Source organism: Prionailurus viverrinus, unplaced genomic scaffold (genome assembly GCF_022837055.1).
Source record: "Prionailurus viverrinus isolate Anna unplaced genomic scaffold, UM_Priviv_1.0 scaffold_60, whole genome shotgun sequence".
NCBI lineage: Eukaryota > Metazoa > Chordata > Mammalia > Carnivora > Felidae > Prionailurus > Prionailurus viverrinus.
In genome coordinates this window covers 263,727-275,723 of record NW_025927622.1, presented here as the reverse complement: position 1 = coordinate 275,723, position 11,997 = coordinate 263,727, and the positions used below count along the sequence as shown (strand labels likewise).

Below are 11,997 nucleotides of genomic sequence, written 5' to 3'. Positions count from 1 at the left end.
GAAACCCAAGAGCAGGCTGGCCATGACTCTGGCGTCTCATGGGGTAGCCGTCAGATGGGCTGGGGGCTCCGCTCCGGGTAGCTCGCTCTCCGCCCTTGCTCTCCTCGCTCACGGGGCAAGGACGTTCCAGGAAAATGAATAAGGCTCAGACTTCCATTAATACTCTCTATGTTCACTTTGGTTCGCGAATTGCCGCAGGTGCTGAAGACAGGGGACTGGGTGTTGGGTACATGGGAATTCTGTGTTGGCGACTTTTCCGTGCCTAAAATTATTCTGAAATGCAAAGTTTATTTAAATTTAAAAAGAAAGCCAGCTCCACAGGCTAGTGGGTAGTGGGAAGGAAATGGGAAGGGGCCTGGAGCTCCTCTTTGGAGCCAGACCTGCCGGCTGTGCCCGGCCCCAGCGGGGGCTCCAGGACGCGACCGACTTGTCCCGCCTGGAGGCCCGCCTGCTGCTCACTTGCGCTTGCAGGTGTGAGCCTGCGTCCCCAAGTGTAAAATCCAGCAGAAGGATCTTAAGAATTCGGTGACACGCAAGCCGCAAGTGTTTTTGCGAACTCTTGTTTGGTGGGTTTTGACCGAATGGGCTGGAATCGTGGTCCAGGGGGTGGGGCAAGGGTTGTGAGGGTCCCGTTCTGGGTTCTGCCCCACCCACGCTGGCCCGGGGTGACATTGGGGTGGTGGTGGTGGTGGTGGTGGGCGGAAGCAGCTCCCCGCCCGCCAAGCAGAGGGGGCCTCCCTCTCTGCAGGGGCGTCAAAACGGCTGCCGAAACCCGGGATCGAACCAGGGACCTTTAGATCTTCAGTCTAACGCTCTCCCAGCTGAGCTATTTCGGCGGGGCGGCAGGGGCCGCTCTCACCCGGAGTCCTCCCCCGCGCCGCGCCGCACCCCGCCGCCCGCGCGCCGCCTCGGCCGGCGCCTTGCGTCCCGGCCGCGCGCGCCTCATAAAGCCTCGCGGGGCGCCGGGCGGCAGCGCCGTCTCTGTGGCGCAATCGGTTAGCGCGTTCGGCTGTTAACCGAAAGGTTGGTGGTTCGAGCCCACCCAGGGACGCACTTTTGGACTTCTGTTCCTGAGGTAAGGAGACGGCGAGCGACCCCCCTTCTTTTGCAGGGACGCTCCTCGGGCCCCCCCCCCCACTCCCCCGCGTCAGCCCGTCCCGCGTGGGGTGTCTGGCGGCACGCGTCAGGAGGAAGTCCGCGCGGGCGGAACGTCCCAGGCCCGGCCCCTCGCTTCCGCGCCCCGGCCGAGCCGCTTTGGGAGACGGCCCTGGAGACCCGGAGCGCTAAGGCGGACGGACCGCAGGGGTTGTTTGAAGGCCGAGGCCAACATGGCGGCGCTGGCGGGTGAGTGAGTCGGGGGTCGCGGGGTCGCGGGGCTGCCCGGGAGGGGAGCGGCGCGCGGACGGCGAGGAAACAGGCACGCGGTCCGGCCGGGCGGGGACCGGTGTCCAGCCCGTCCCGCTGCAGAGACCCCCGTCCCCGGATTAGGGATTGAACGCGCAGGACAGAAGTCACAGCGCGAAGGAAGGCGGTTGCGCGGAGACACCGTGGTCAGGACTCTGTTTCGAAACCCGGGTGGTGCGTTCGTGGTCCAAGGGCCGAGCGGCGAGATCTGGCGGCACCTGAGGGGGGAAGGGCGTTTGCTGTGCTGTGAGCTTATCCGGAGCCCTCAGTCTCCAACTGCGGAAACCGAGGCACAGAGAGGGGCGGCCCGCCGGGGAGCCCCGGCGGTTAGCTTGGTCTTCAGGCCCAGCCTCCGAAACCTCAGAGCCCCGGCCCGGGGCCCGGAGCCCGGAGCCTCGCTGGTGTCTGCGGATTTGTTTACTCGCGCACACTTGTGGGGCACCAAGTCACAGGACCCCAGGGAAGCCGCATCTTGGGAGAGACAGGCACCGCACAACACACACATGGAGACGCCACAGGGTGACAGGATCGAGGGAGTCTGGGGGGCTGGTGTAGACCTGAAGCCTGCCCGTAGGAAGCGCTGGCCAAGTCCACGTGTGGGGCAGGGTGCTCCAGGCAGCGGAAGCTGCAGGTGCAAAGGCCCTGGGGCAGGAGGGACACTGACCTGCTTGAGGAAAGGGAGGATGGTCCTGGTGTGGTTTGGCTTTTCGTTCAGGGCTTGGGGTATCGAGCAGGGCAGTGACACCGTGTGGCTCATATTCTGAAAGAGCTCTCTTCGCAAGGGTTTGTTAAGGGGAATTTAGATAGACCAAGGGTAGGAGCAAGGAAATGCCAGGCGGGGGGGAACTTGTGGGGAAGCTCCCGGAGGCCGGACCCTGCGGGCCCATCTAGGTCCCGGGTTTACTGCCAGTGTTGCTGCCTGGGCTCATCGCCTCCACCACACGGTTCTCTCCGCAGCTCCCGGCCTTCTCCGCCAGATCCTTGCTCTGCGGTGAGTGTCTGTGTGTCCCTCCCCCACCTCAAGGCCCTGACACGGAGGGTTCAGTGGGGCCAGGGGAGGGGCAGGGGGTGGGTCAGAGCACCTCGGAGCTGGGGCGGCCCTTCAGCAGCATCGGGCAGGGGGCCCAGCTGCCGAAGGTCACACAGTGAGTCGGGCAGCGCTGGGGCTGACGGTGTCCCGCGGCAGGTGGGGTTCAGGCCCCTTAGTGGGGACCGTCCACGTGGTGGCAGAGCCGCCACTCAGACCCGCACCTGCCTGCCCGGGTTCCCTCACAACTCGCTTGCTGCCTGTTGCGGGAAGGCGTCTGGCGCATCTGCTCAGATCGCAGCCTCGGGGAGGCCCCCTTAGGACGGGGAGGCAGGTGGCCACCGTGCCCTCTCGGTGGACGGAGCCCGGAAGTCAAACCTCCCGTGCCATGGGACCCGGGACATGGCCAGGCTCAGGAGAGGCTCTTCCTAATGGAGGGAGCTGGGAGGCTTTGAGAAGCACACGGATTTGGGCTGAGTTTGCCCTGTTTTGATAAGGACTTTTTCCTGGGCATAAAATACACACTCGGTGTGAAGTAAAGGGGAGAATTATAAAACGAAAACCACATACTTTGCAGCCCAGGGCTCGGCAGACTTTTTCCACGAAGGGCCAGGTTGTCTCTGTGGAGACCACTCAGCTCGGCCTTTGTGAAAAGGGCTGCAGAAAAGCAGGAATGGGTGGACGTGGTGGCCAGTCAATAAAACCTTATTTACAAAAACAGGCAGAGGGCCAGATTTGGCCCCGGGTGAAGTTTCCCCCCTAGTGTGGCCCCTGTGACAGCGTCGCGGGGCACCCCAGGCTCCTCTTCACGTGCACCCCCTCTCCCCGCAGCTCCGGTGTGGGCGTGGCTCTGCAGGGTCGAAGTGTCCATTCGGGCGCGGCCGCTGACAGCCCCAGCAGGTGAGGCCAGCCTTCCCGGGCACCTGCACACACCCGAAAGCCTCCCCTTGGCACGGCAGCTGCCCATGGTGACTCCAGTCCCTCCCTCCGCCCAGGAGGGTCATACGGCACGGTCCCCGCCCTCAGGGCGCACCTGAGACTCCGGCTGCGCTTCCCCAGACCAGAAGGGCCCTTCATTTCCTTCCTTCGCTCAGCAGGCTCGTCCTGCCCCCGGCCTGGCGGCCCGGATGCTGGGGGCCAGCTTGGTCCTGCCCCGGCCAGAGCTGCCCTCTGAGAGGCTGCTCTGGGCTGCAGGCTGTCCGGATGCCCGCCTGGCTGACGTCCCCTCCCTCCCCTGCACTCTGTGTTCTGTGTCCAGCACCCAGCCCGCTGTGTCCAAGGCTGGAGCCGTGGTCCCCAAACCCACCGCGCTTCCCAGCAGTCGGGGCGAGTATGTGGTGGCCAAGTTGGACGACCTCATCAACTGGGCCCGCCGGGTGAGCCCCCGCCCCCTCCTCCGTCCCTCGGGCCTCCTGCCGCGTGTGCGTGCACACGTGCGCACCTGCCCCTGGCTGCTCCTGGCCCTGATGTCCTCTCGGTGCCCCTGCCCTGCTTCCTGGTCCCTCCCTTGGCCCCCAGAGAGGATGGCCTGCCTGCCCTCTGTAGTTTTTCTGTTTCTGTTCATTCTTCTTCTTTTTTTTTTTTAATTTTTCTTTAAAGCTTATTTATTTTGAGAGAGGGAGAGGGAGACCGAGTGGAGGAGGGGCAGAGAGTGAGAACCCCAAGCAGGACCCGCCTTGTCAGCGCAGAGCCTGGCACGGGGCTTGAACTCACAAACTGAGATCATGACCTGAGCCGAAGGCGAGAGTTGGACTCTTGGCTGACTTAGCTGCCCGGGCGCCCCACCCTCCCTCTTTCCTCTTCTAATATAGGAGTGATTTTTGTAATTGGGAACGTTGTGCAGGCCAAGAACAGGGGCTCCTTCCTGGGAAAAGCCTGAACACCCTCCCCCGCCCCCAGGACTGACCACAGAGCCGTCCGTGTTGGGTCCCCTCCCTCGAATCGTGCGCGTCTGCGCCGCCCACTGACCACCTGTTTCGCAGGACGGTAGCTCCTCTTGGTGTGCCGGGGGTGTCCAGGGGCCGGCCACCGTTAAGAGTCCCCCGCTGTTTCTGTCTGTGTGTAAGAGTGGGGCCACGGCGAACATTCTTGTGCAGCCACAGCACGGAGGTGCCCCGCGCGGCATTGCTCGTGGCGGTGGAACCCCGCGATGCTGTCAGGGTCGGCCTGCTGTGTGGCCTAAGCCCTGCCACCTGTATTAGCACGAAGCGGGCAGTGGGGGCCACGTCCCGGTCCCCGGCGGGGCAGACGGAGGAAGTGCTGCGCCCCCCTCCCCCCGCCCCGGGGTGGCTCACTTCACCTTCCTGGAGGGCACACTGGGCCAGTGACCGGCACCGGAGGTCACGTGGTGGAGGGCGGGGGGGGGGGGGCGGCGTGGCTGGCGTGCCGTGCACACGGTGCGCCGTCCCCCGCGCCCTTCCCGGGCTGACCGCCCTGGCCCCCGGCAGAGTTCCCTGTGGCCCATGACCTTCGGCCTGGCCTGCTGCGCCGTGGAGATGATGCACATGGCCGCGCCCCGCTATGACATGGACCGCTTCGGCGTGGTCTTCCGCGCCAGCCCGCGCCAGGCGGACGTCATGATCGTGGCCGGCACGCTCACCAACAAGATGGCCCCGGCCCTGCGCAAGGTAGGCCTGGCCCCGCGGCCCGCCCCCCGCCCCGGCCCGAGCCGCACCCAGACCCCGCCGTCTCTTCCAGGTCTATGACCAGATGCCGGAGCCTCGCTACGTCGTGTCCATGGGCAGGTGAGTGCCGGGCGGGCCCGCCACAGACACGCCCGTGATGTGCCGGCGCGTTTCTCGCCGGTCTGTGCCCGCTACCCGCCGTCGCGGTCCCGGAGCCCCGGGTCTGCGTCCGCTGCCCACCCCAGAACGTCCCTCCCGTCCGCGCAGTCCCTCCCGTTCTGTCTGTGCCTGCCTTGGCCTGCCCCGTGCGCGCTCCGTCTCCTCGCCTCTCCGCGTGCCGCCCACTGGCCACCCTCCCTGCGTCGTCAGGCGGTCGCGTCACTCGGCTCTTGTGTCGAGCCGCCTTAAGTTCATCCCGTTACCGTGTGCGGGTCCGTGATTTTCTCTAATCCCAGAACCTTCGATCGGCCCAGAAGGAAACCCTGTCCCCCTCCCCGGCCCCCACGAGCTCCTCTCCTGTCCTCGGATGAGCCCGTTCTGGACGTTTCACACACGCGGACTCACACCCCGCGTGGCCTCTCGTGTCTGGTTCCCTCCCTGAGCGTCGCGTGTTCGGGGTCCGCCCATTTGCTTCTGCTCTGCCTGATCCCGCAGAAGGTGTCAGGTGGCCATTCTGTTTCCTGTGCCTCCACCCCGCACTCCTGCCCGCTCCTGACGCCCGTGTGCCCTGGAAGGCCGCCGTGATTGGGGGGGCGGGTGGGGAGGGCAGGCCGGGGTGGCCAGCGTGGCCCTCACGTGCCCCCCCTGCAGCTGTGCCAACGGAGGCGGCTACTACCACTACTCCTACTCCGTCGTGAGGGGCTGTGACCGCATCGTGCCCGTGGACATCTACGTCCCAGGTAGGCCCCCGCGGCAGAGCCCTGCCCACACCCTCCCGCTCCACTCCAGAGACAGTGGGCTCCCCCCATCAAAAGGAGGGTCAGATTTCGGTCCAGGCAGAAGGGTGAATCCCCGGCCTCCCCCTCCCCCGCCCCTCGAAGGTCTCCCCACCCGAAGAGTCTTGGCTTGTATCCAGATGTTGGAGCGGGCTGCTGCCGAAGCCTGGCCTGAGCCGGGGGGGCAGGGCTGCAGGCACCTGCCAGCTTTAAACTACGTTTCGCGTACAAAACCAGAAAAAAACAGCCAAAAATAAGGGAACCGTGTGCACGGTTCTCATTCTCGCCAAGGAGAGCGAGACTCCCCTGGCCCCAGATTGCCAGGGAGGCCAGATTCAGGAAATAAAAATCCAGGGCAACCCCCCCCCCCCCCCGTGATATTTGTCAGGAAACGAGTAATAGTTGTCTTGGCGTAAGTAAATACATCTCCTACGACGCGCGTGGTACACGGACACTGGAGAAGCTCTGACTGTTTGTCTCAAGTGCACAATAACTGGCGTCCTGTGTGTTACCTGGCCACCCGTGGGCCCCGGCATCCGCCCCGCCGGTGGTTCGAGGTCAGGGGTCGGTATGTAGCCTGCGGACGGGCTCTCAGTGCCGGCGCCGAACACCCGGCCCGAGTGTCCGCGGAGCAGGGGTGCTCAAGGCCGCAATTCCACGTCCCCCGAGAAGCCGAAGTCCCGCCTGGCATCTCATGAGGCAGAGGAAGGGCTTTTGACGTTGGAGTCGAGTTCACCGTAACATGGTGTTGATTTGTTTCGCATTCTGCGGATCTCCACGCCGGGCCCCGGGCAGCCCCCAGGCCGGGGGGGACGGAGCCGGTCTGGTAGGGAGGGCACGTAGGACCCCCCTGCGGGCCAGGGGCCAGGCCCTGGTCAGTCCCCCTGCTAGGGACAGGGACTGTAGGGGAGCATTTCTCCAGGGCTGCCCGTCGGTCTGTGGACCATATGGGCCTCCCTGCCCGCCCCCAGCCGCTCTGCCCCCTCAACTCCCCCCGCCCACTCTTTGAAGGGCCCGCCACCAGGCGAGTGTGACCCAGGGTCAGGAGGCAGGCCGCACGTGTCCCGCCAGGGGTCTCTGAGCCGGGTCGTGGCAATAGCGGGCAGGGCGGCTTGGCCCAGGAGGGGTGGCCTCGGCCTCCCCACTGCCCAGGGCTTGGAGGCCAGGGTCAGGATCCGGGCACCGCCCATCTTGCTGGCTCCTGCCCCGTGATGGGCCAGACCCGCCGCCCAGGCGGTACCAACGAAAGCGGGTACTGGAGCGGGGGCCCCGCCTCACCCTTCTCCTGGACCCGGCCCTGCAGCCCTCGGCGAGGCCCTCTGACTTGCATCCTGGCTCAGGCACCCTCTGCCGAGCAGCGGCAGAAAACCAGGGTCGGCGGCCCCGGCAGGGAGGATGGGCACGGGGTCTACGATGCGGCCGCTGGTCCAGGATAGCCTAGGGCCAAGGGGCCCCCCTCCCTGCCACAGGGAAACTGAGGCCCCCCCCCCCCCCCCCCGCAGGCTGCCCGCCCACGGCTGAGGCCCTGCTCTACGGCATCCTGCAGCTGCAGAAGAAGATCAAGCGGGAGAAGAGGCTCCGCATCTGGTACCGCAGGTAGTGCCGCCCCCCCGGCCCCTGCGGCGGCCCTGAGGATGGCCAATAAACCTGCTGCACCCACCTCGCCGCCACCCTCTCCGTGTGCCACGTGTGGGCGGTGGGGCCTCGGGGAGGTGTGGGAGCTGCCCGCGCGTGGCCTCCCCGAGACCGACGACGGAGGGGAGCGGACGGGCCCGAGAGCCCGTGGAGGGGCACAGAGGAGGGCAGCGGGTGACCACGTGGGCGCCAGGGGGTGGGAAAGTCGGGGCGCGGCCCGCCTCGGGAGGCACGTCTTGGGCTGTGGTGTGGGTCCTCGCCAGCAAGGCCGGGCTTCCAGGGTTTGCTTTCCTTCAAGGCCCTGCCTGACGGTGGGACCAGAGGCGCGCTGGCCCTGATGCGGCTCCGCACCCCGTCTGTACCCCCGCTGCTGACTGGAGGCAGGGGCTCACGAGCTCTGACGGCTGCTCCGGTCCGCCGGCCTGGGCGCCAGGAGGGTCACGTGCTGGCCCGGAGACACGGGGGCTCCCCAGAAATCCATTTAACACATGCTGCTCTTGGTTTTGGGGGGCAGAAGGAAACGAAAGTGCGGGTGCGGCGCACCGTGCTGGGCAAGCCCAGTGTTAGTGTTTATTTTACCCTCGGTGCCCCTGAGAGGAAGGTAGCGGTATCCCCTTGCAGGGAAGGTCAGGGAAGCTGGCCCTGCGTCCCACTGCGGGTGTGGGCCGGGACTTGAACCCAGGGCCACGAGAGCCCAGAGCCTGCACTCCCGGCCGCGAAGGCACCATGTGGGGCACGGGGATGGGACTGCGGCCCCCCCTGTGGTCAAGCCGGAGGCCCAGGCGGGCTCAGTGCTTGGTGACCAGGGGCGTGATCATCCGAGGGAAGGCGTAATAGCGGCACTCGGCCGGTGGGACCAGCTCCATCACCTCCATGTGGATGTTCTCCCGTCTGAAGCCCGCTTCCAGCAGGGCTGGCACCTGTGTCTCCTGGCGGCGGGAGAGACAGGCCAGGTCACCGCAAGCCGCCAGGCCACACGAGACCCCCATGGCGCCCACTCTTCCTGGCACAGCGTTTGTAATTGCCAAGGCCCCCGGGAGGGAGCCCCAGTTGGGGGGGGGGGCATCTCCAGGGGTCTCGACTCGGGCAGCAGTTTCCTGCTGTCATGGGGTGCCAGCCGCTGCCTACTGCACATCCTCTCAGGCAGCAGGGAGAACGTGAGCCGAGGCCGGAGACAGCGTGGCTAAACCAATAAAGACACGCTGGGTGGAGGAGGGCAGAGGGAGGGGGATGCCTGGGTGGGGAGGCTGGGCTATATCCCTGTATCCTGAGGGCACTGGGGAGCCAGGAAAGTTTTATAGCTGGGGAGAGTCTTGACACACTTCTATCTGGAGCTTACATTCCACCCAAGAGATCAGCCCCTGAGGTCAAGAACCACCCCCTAGGTCACAAGCTACTCCAGCTGCTGCCTGGCTCGGGGGGTGGGGCAGAGACCCACGGGGAGCTCCCAGGCTGCGGCACCTGGAACATGGTGGTGATGTCCGAGTACTTGGACTTCATCAGCTCCCCCCACGACGTGAGGTTGCAGTAGGTGAGAATGCCCCCGGGCTTCAGCAGGCGAAAGGCATGGTCCTGGGCAGGGGACAGTGATCAGGAGGGATCACCCAGGGCGGCCTCCTGCATCCCAGCAGGTCAGAGAAACAGGAAGAGGTGTCCTGTGTGCGAATGGCAGGCCCCCCCTCCCCCACTCAGCCCTGGGGGGTGACCATCCCACCCAGCGGGTCCTACCTTGATGAAGGCGAACTGGTGGGTATGCCAGGTCTCCTCGGACAGGGGGTAGGTGTCATACAGGATACCTGCATAGGAAGTCACAGGCTACGCGGTCAGGGCCGGGTGCAGCCTCACCAGCAGCGTCTGCACAGGGAGACTAGACCCCAGAGGCTTCACCCAGCACTCGGTGTGCTGCCTCCTCTGGGAACGGGGTCCTGCTCAGTTGTCCACACACCTGCCGAGTGCCAGGCCCTGGCTCTCGGATCTGTGCCCCCAAGTGAAACATTGCAGCGTGTGTTCCTTAGAGGGTCCCTCTGCAGGCCAAGGAAGGAAGGGGCTAGTGGTGGAAAATGAGGCAGGGGCTCCCCCCCACCCAGCCCCCAAGCCCGCTCACCATCAAAGTGGCCGTCTGGCAGGGTAGGGGCCACCTCCTCCCACAGGCCTTTCAAGGGAACCACCTTGGGGCGGGGGAGAAACAGAAAACAGATCGGGAGTCACAGGGGTCCAGGATCTTCCCACCTGCTGCAAGGGAGAGGGCTGAGGAGCTCCCAAGGGAGAAGACCACTTCCTCCATTTTTGCACTGCCTGGGCCCCCAGCCCCTCCCAGGAAAGGGCCTCGACCCCACAGGGTAGTGCTGAGGGGGGACGTGCAGGCAGAGGCGGGCACCTTGTGTGGCTGCCGCTGGGCCCAGTCCTGGAGGCGCTGGAAGACGCCATCATTGCACTCAATGATCCAGTGTTCGTCGATGGGGGCCTCTTGCACCCTGGAAGCTGCGATCGCCATGCCGAAGCCCACCTCCAGGACCCGGCCCCCTGGGCAAAGATCCCAGCATCACACGCCGGGCTGGGGCTGGGGGAGCTGCCTGAGGGAGGGGGCCCGAGGGCAGGGTCTTTGCAGAGAGAAACGTTTGCCACAAGGACAGGAGAGCACAAGTGGGGCAGAGGCGGAGGGTGACACACAACACACTGGCCCTGAGAGGGAACAGTGTGGGCTCTGGCCAGGGGCCAGAGAGGGTGGCAAGCCAGGGAGGCGTGGGCAGCGGATTTTAGGCCCAGCCCCAGTGGGGAGGTCAGATCCTGGACTTTGATCCCTGGTGGTGCTTATCTCTTGATTCGGTTACTTTTCTCTGGCCTCCCCCCTCCTGCTCCCTGCAATGAAGTTTCTGCAGGAGAAGGGGGGTGAGTTTGAGGCCTGAGGCCTGCAACAGTTGGGGAGGAGGTGGTCCCCATTGGACAAGAGACGGGTGATAGAAACATCCCAACCACGCAGGGACACTGCTTGTGCAAAGGCCTGGAGGACCCATGCCTGGCCCCTGGGGACCTGGGGAGCCCTCGGCACCCCTCAGGCTCTGAACGAGGCACAGGGCCACCGGGACAGCTGTTTGGCAGCCTCAGCTCTCCCCGAGCTATTCGTAGCCGGGGCGGGGCTTCTGGGAACTCCTGGGCAGCGCTCCCCCACCCCCCTCGCTTGGCCGCCACCGCGTCCCCGACCTCACGGGGGGATAGCCCACCGCGTCCGCGACTTCACGGGAAGACAGCGGCTGAGCTCCGCCCGAGGTCGTCATGGTGGGGCCCATTCCCTCGACCCAGACCCTTCCCCATCAGGAAGTTTCTGGTACTTAGGAGGCGCCTTCTGCGTGCAAGCCCGTGCCTGCAGCACCCCCTTTACTTCCCCGTTGCTCCCCGCTAGCCTCATTTTACGGGCGGGAAAACCAGAGACACGGAGAGGCCCCGATGCACACCGGCCGGAGAACCGGCTGGACCCCAGATCTGAGCGTCCTGCGGCCTCGGGTTACAAGTGGGTGCCCGGCTACCTTTGGAGGAGGCGGCGGCCGCCAGCGCGTGCATGTAGGGGGTCTCCCAGCGCTCCATCACCGGCTTGCCCAGGATCTGCAGGTGCATGTCCGCCGCGTCGTAGGCCGCGGGCGCCATCTGCCACGCGGGGCTGCAGTTCTCGCCGGGGGCGAAGATGGGGGGCGCGGCGGGGACGCTCATGCTGCGGCGGGGACGAGCTACCGGACTGCGCTCGCGACGCGTGGGCCTGATCCCTGCGAGGCCTTCTGGGGCGGGGGCGGGGCGGGGCCGCGGGCCGGAGGGGCGGGGCGGCCCGCAGGCCGGAGGGGCGGGGCCGGGACCGGTGGGCGGGGCCGGGGGCGGATTGCACGGAGGTCTGATGGGCCTCTAGCGGCCACTGGGCCAAAGGCGCCCTGTGCATCCTGTGAAAACAGATGGCACTGGCTAATAGTTACCCAGTTTTGTTTTCTGTTTTATTTGAGAGGCAGGGAGACCGAGCGAGTGAGTGAGGTAGAGAGGCAGAGGGAGGGAGAGAGGCTCGTGCCGCGGGATCCCACGACTCATAACCTGACCCGAAAAAGAGTCTGACGCTCAGCTGACTGAGCCGCCCAGGTGCCCCTAAATGTCACCCAGCTTAAGGGATGCCCTGGGATGGCCTGCCTGAGGCAGGAGAAAGCAGGCTACTATTTGCTAGCTATTGCTGCGTAACCAATTACCCCAAACGTAGCCACTTCAAGCAACACGGGTTTATTATCTCCGTTTCTGTGGGTCAGGACTCCAGGTGCTGCTCAGCGGGTCCTCTGTTTCCCGGCCTCTCACGATGCCGCAGGCAAGGTGCCAGCCAGTTCCGGGGTCTCCTCTGAAGGCT

The 11,997-nt window shown here is 65.6% G+C and overlaps 2 protein-coding genes and 2 non-coding genes across 4 annotated transcripts; 2 read left to right on the top strand and 2 right to left on the bottom strand.

Annotated features, from left to right (window-relative positions):
• Positions 1 to 763: 763 nt before the first annotated feature.
• On the bottom strand, positions 764 to 836 carry TRNAF-GAA (transfer RNA phenylalanine (anticodon GAA)). The gene has a single exon. It is a non-coding gene; the product is annotated as a tRNA-Phe (tRNA).
• A 141-nt stretch (positions 837 to 977) lies between these two features.
• Positions 978 to 1,051, top strand: TRNAN-GUU (transfer RNA asparagine (anticodon GUU)). The gene has a single exon. It is a non-coding gene; the product is annotated as a tRNA-Asn (tRNA).
• A 170-nt stretch (positions 1,052 to 1,221) lies between these two features.
• NDUFS7 (NADH:ubiquinone oxidoreductase core subunit S7) lies at positions 1,222 to 7,655 on the top strand. Its single transcript, XM_047848253.1, has 8 exons — positions 1,222 to 1,344; positions 2,362 to 2,395; positions 3,263 to 3,331; positions 3,690 to 3,807; positions 4,879 to 5,058; positions 5,129 to 5,175; positions 5,866 to 5,954; positions 7,493 to 7,655. Exons 1-8 carry the CDS (start codon positions 1,329 to 1,331, stop codon positions 7,588 to 7,590), a joined length of 651 nt encoding a protein of 216 aa, XP_047704209.1. The 5' UTR covers positions 1,222 to 1,328; the 3' UTR covers positions 7,591 to 7,655.
• A 503-nt stretch (positions 7,656 to 8,158) lies between these two features.
• GAMT (guanidinoacetate N-methyltransferase) lies at positions 8,159 to 11,407 on the bottom strand. The gene is made up of 6 exons (XM_047848252.1): positions 11,150 to 11,407; positions 10,003 to 10,148; positions 9,730 to 9,793; positions 9,354 to 9,421; positions 9,087 to 9,197; positions 8,159 to 8,554 (listed from the first exon to the last, which is right to left on the bottom strand). Exons 1-6 carry the CDS (start codon positions 11,328 to 11,330, stop codon positions 8,414 to 8,416), a joined length of 711 nt encoding a protein of 236 aa, XP_047704208.1. The 5' UTR covers positions 11,331 to 11,407; the 3' UTR covers positions 8,159 to 8,413.
• Positions 11,408 to 11,997: the final 590 nt, after the last annotated feature.

Bases quoted from the DNA above. Each gene is read 5' to 3' on its own strand.
- NDUFS7 (XM_047848253.1), top strand. The intron at 5,176-5,865 runs GTGAGTGCCGGG...CCCCCCCTGCAG, and splicing joins TACGTCGTGTCCATGGGCAG to CTGTGCCAACGGAGGCGGCT. The intron at 5,955-7,492 runs GTAGGCCCCCGC...CCCCCCCCGCAG, and splicing joins CGTGGACATCTACGTCCCAG to GCTGCCCGCCCACGGCTGAG.
- GAMT (XM_047848252.1), bottom strand. From the start codon at position 11,330: ATGAGCGTCCCCGCCGCGCCCCCCATCTTCGCCCCCGGCGAGAACTGC. The intron at 9,422-9,729 runs GTGAGCGGGCTT...CTTCCTATGCAG, and splicing joins GCCAGACGGCCACTTTGATG to GTATCCTGTATGACACCTAC. The intron at 9,198-9,353 runs GTAGGACCCGCT...TCCCCTGCCCAG, and splicing joins ACCAGTTCGCCTTCATCAAG to GACCATGCCTTTCGCCTGCT.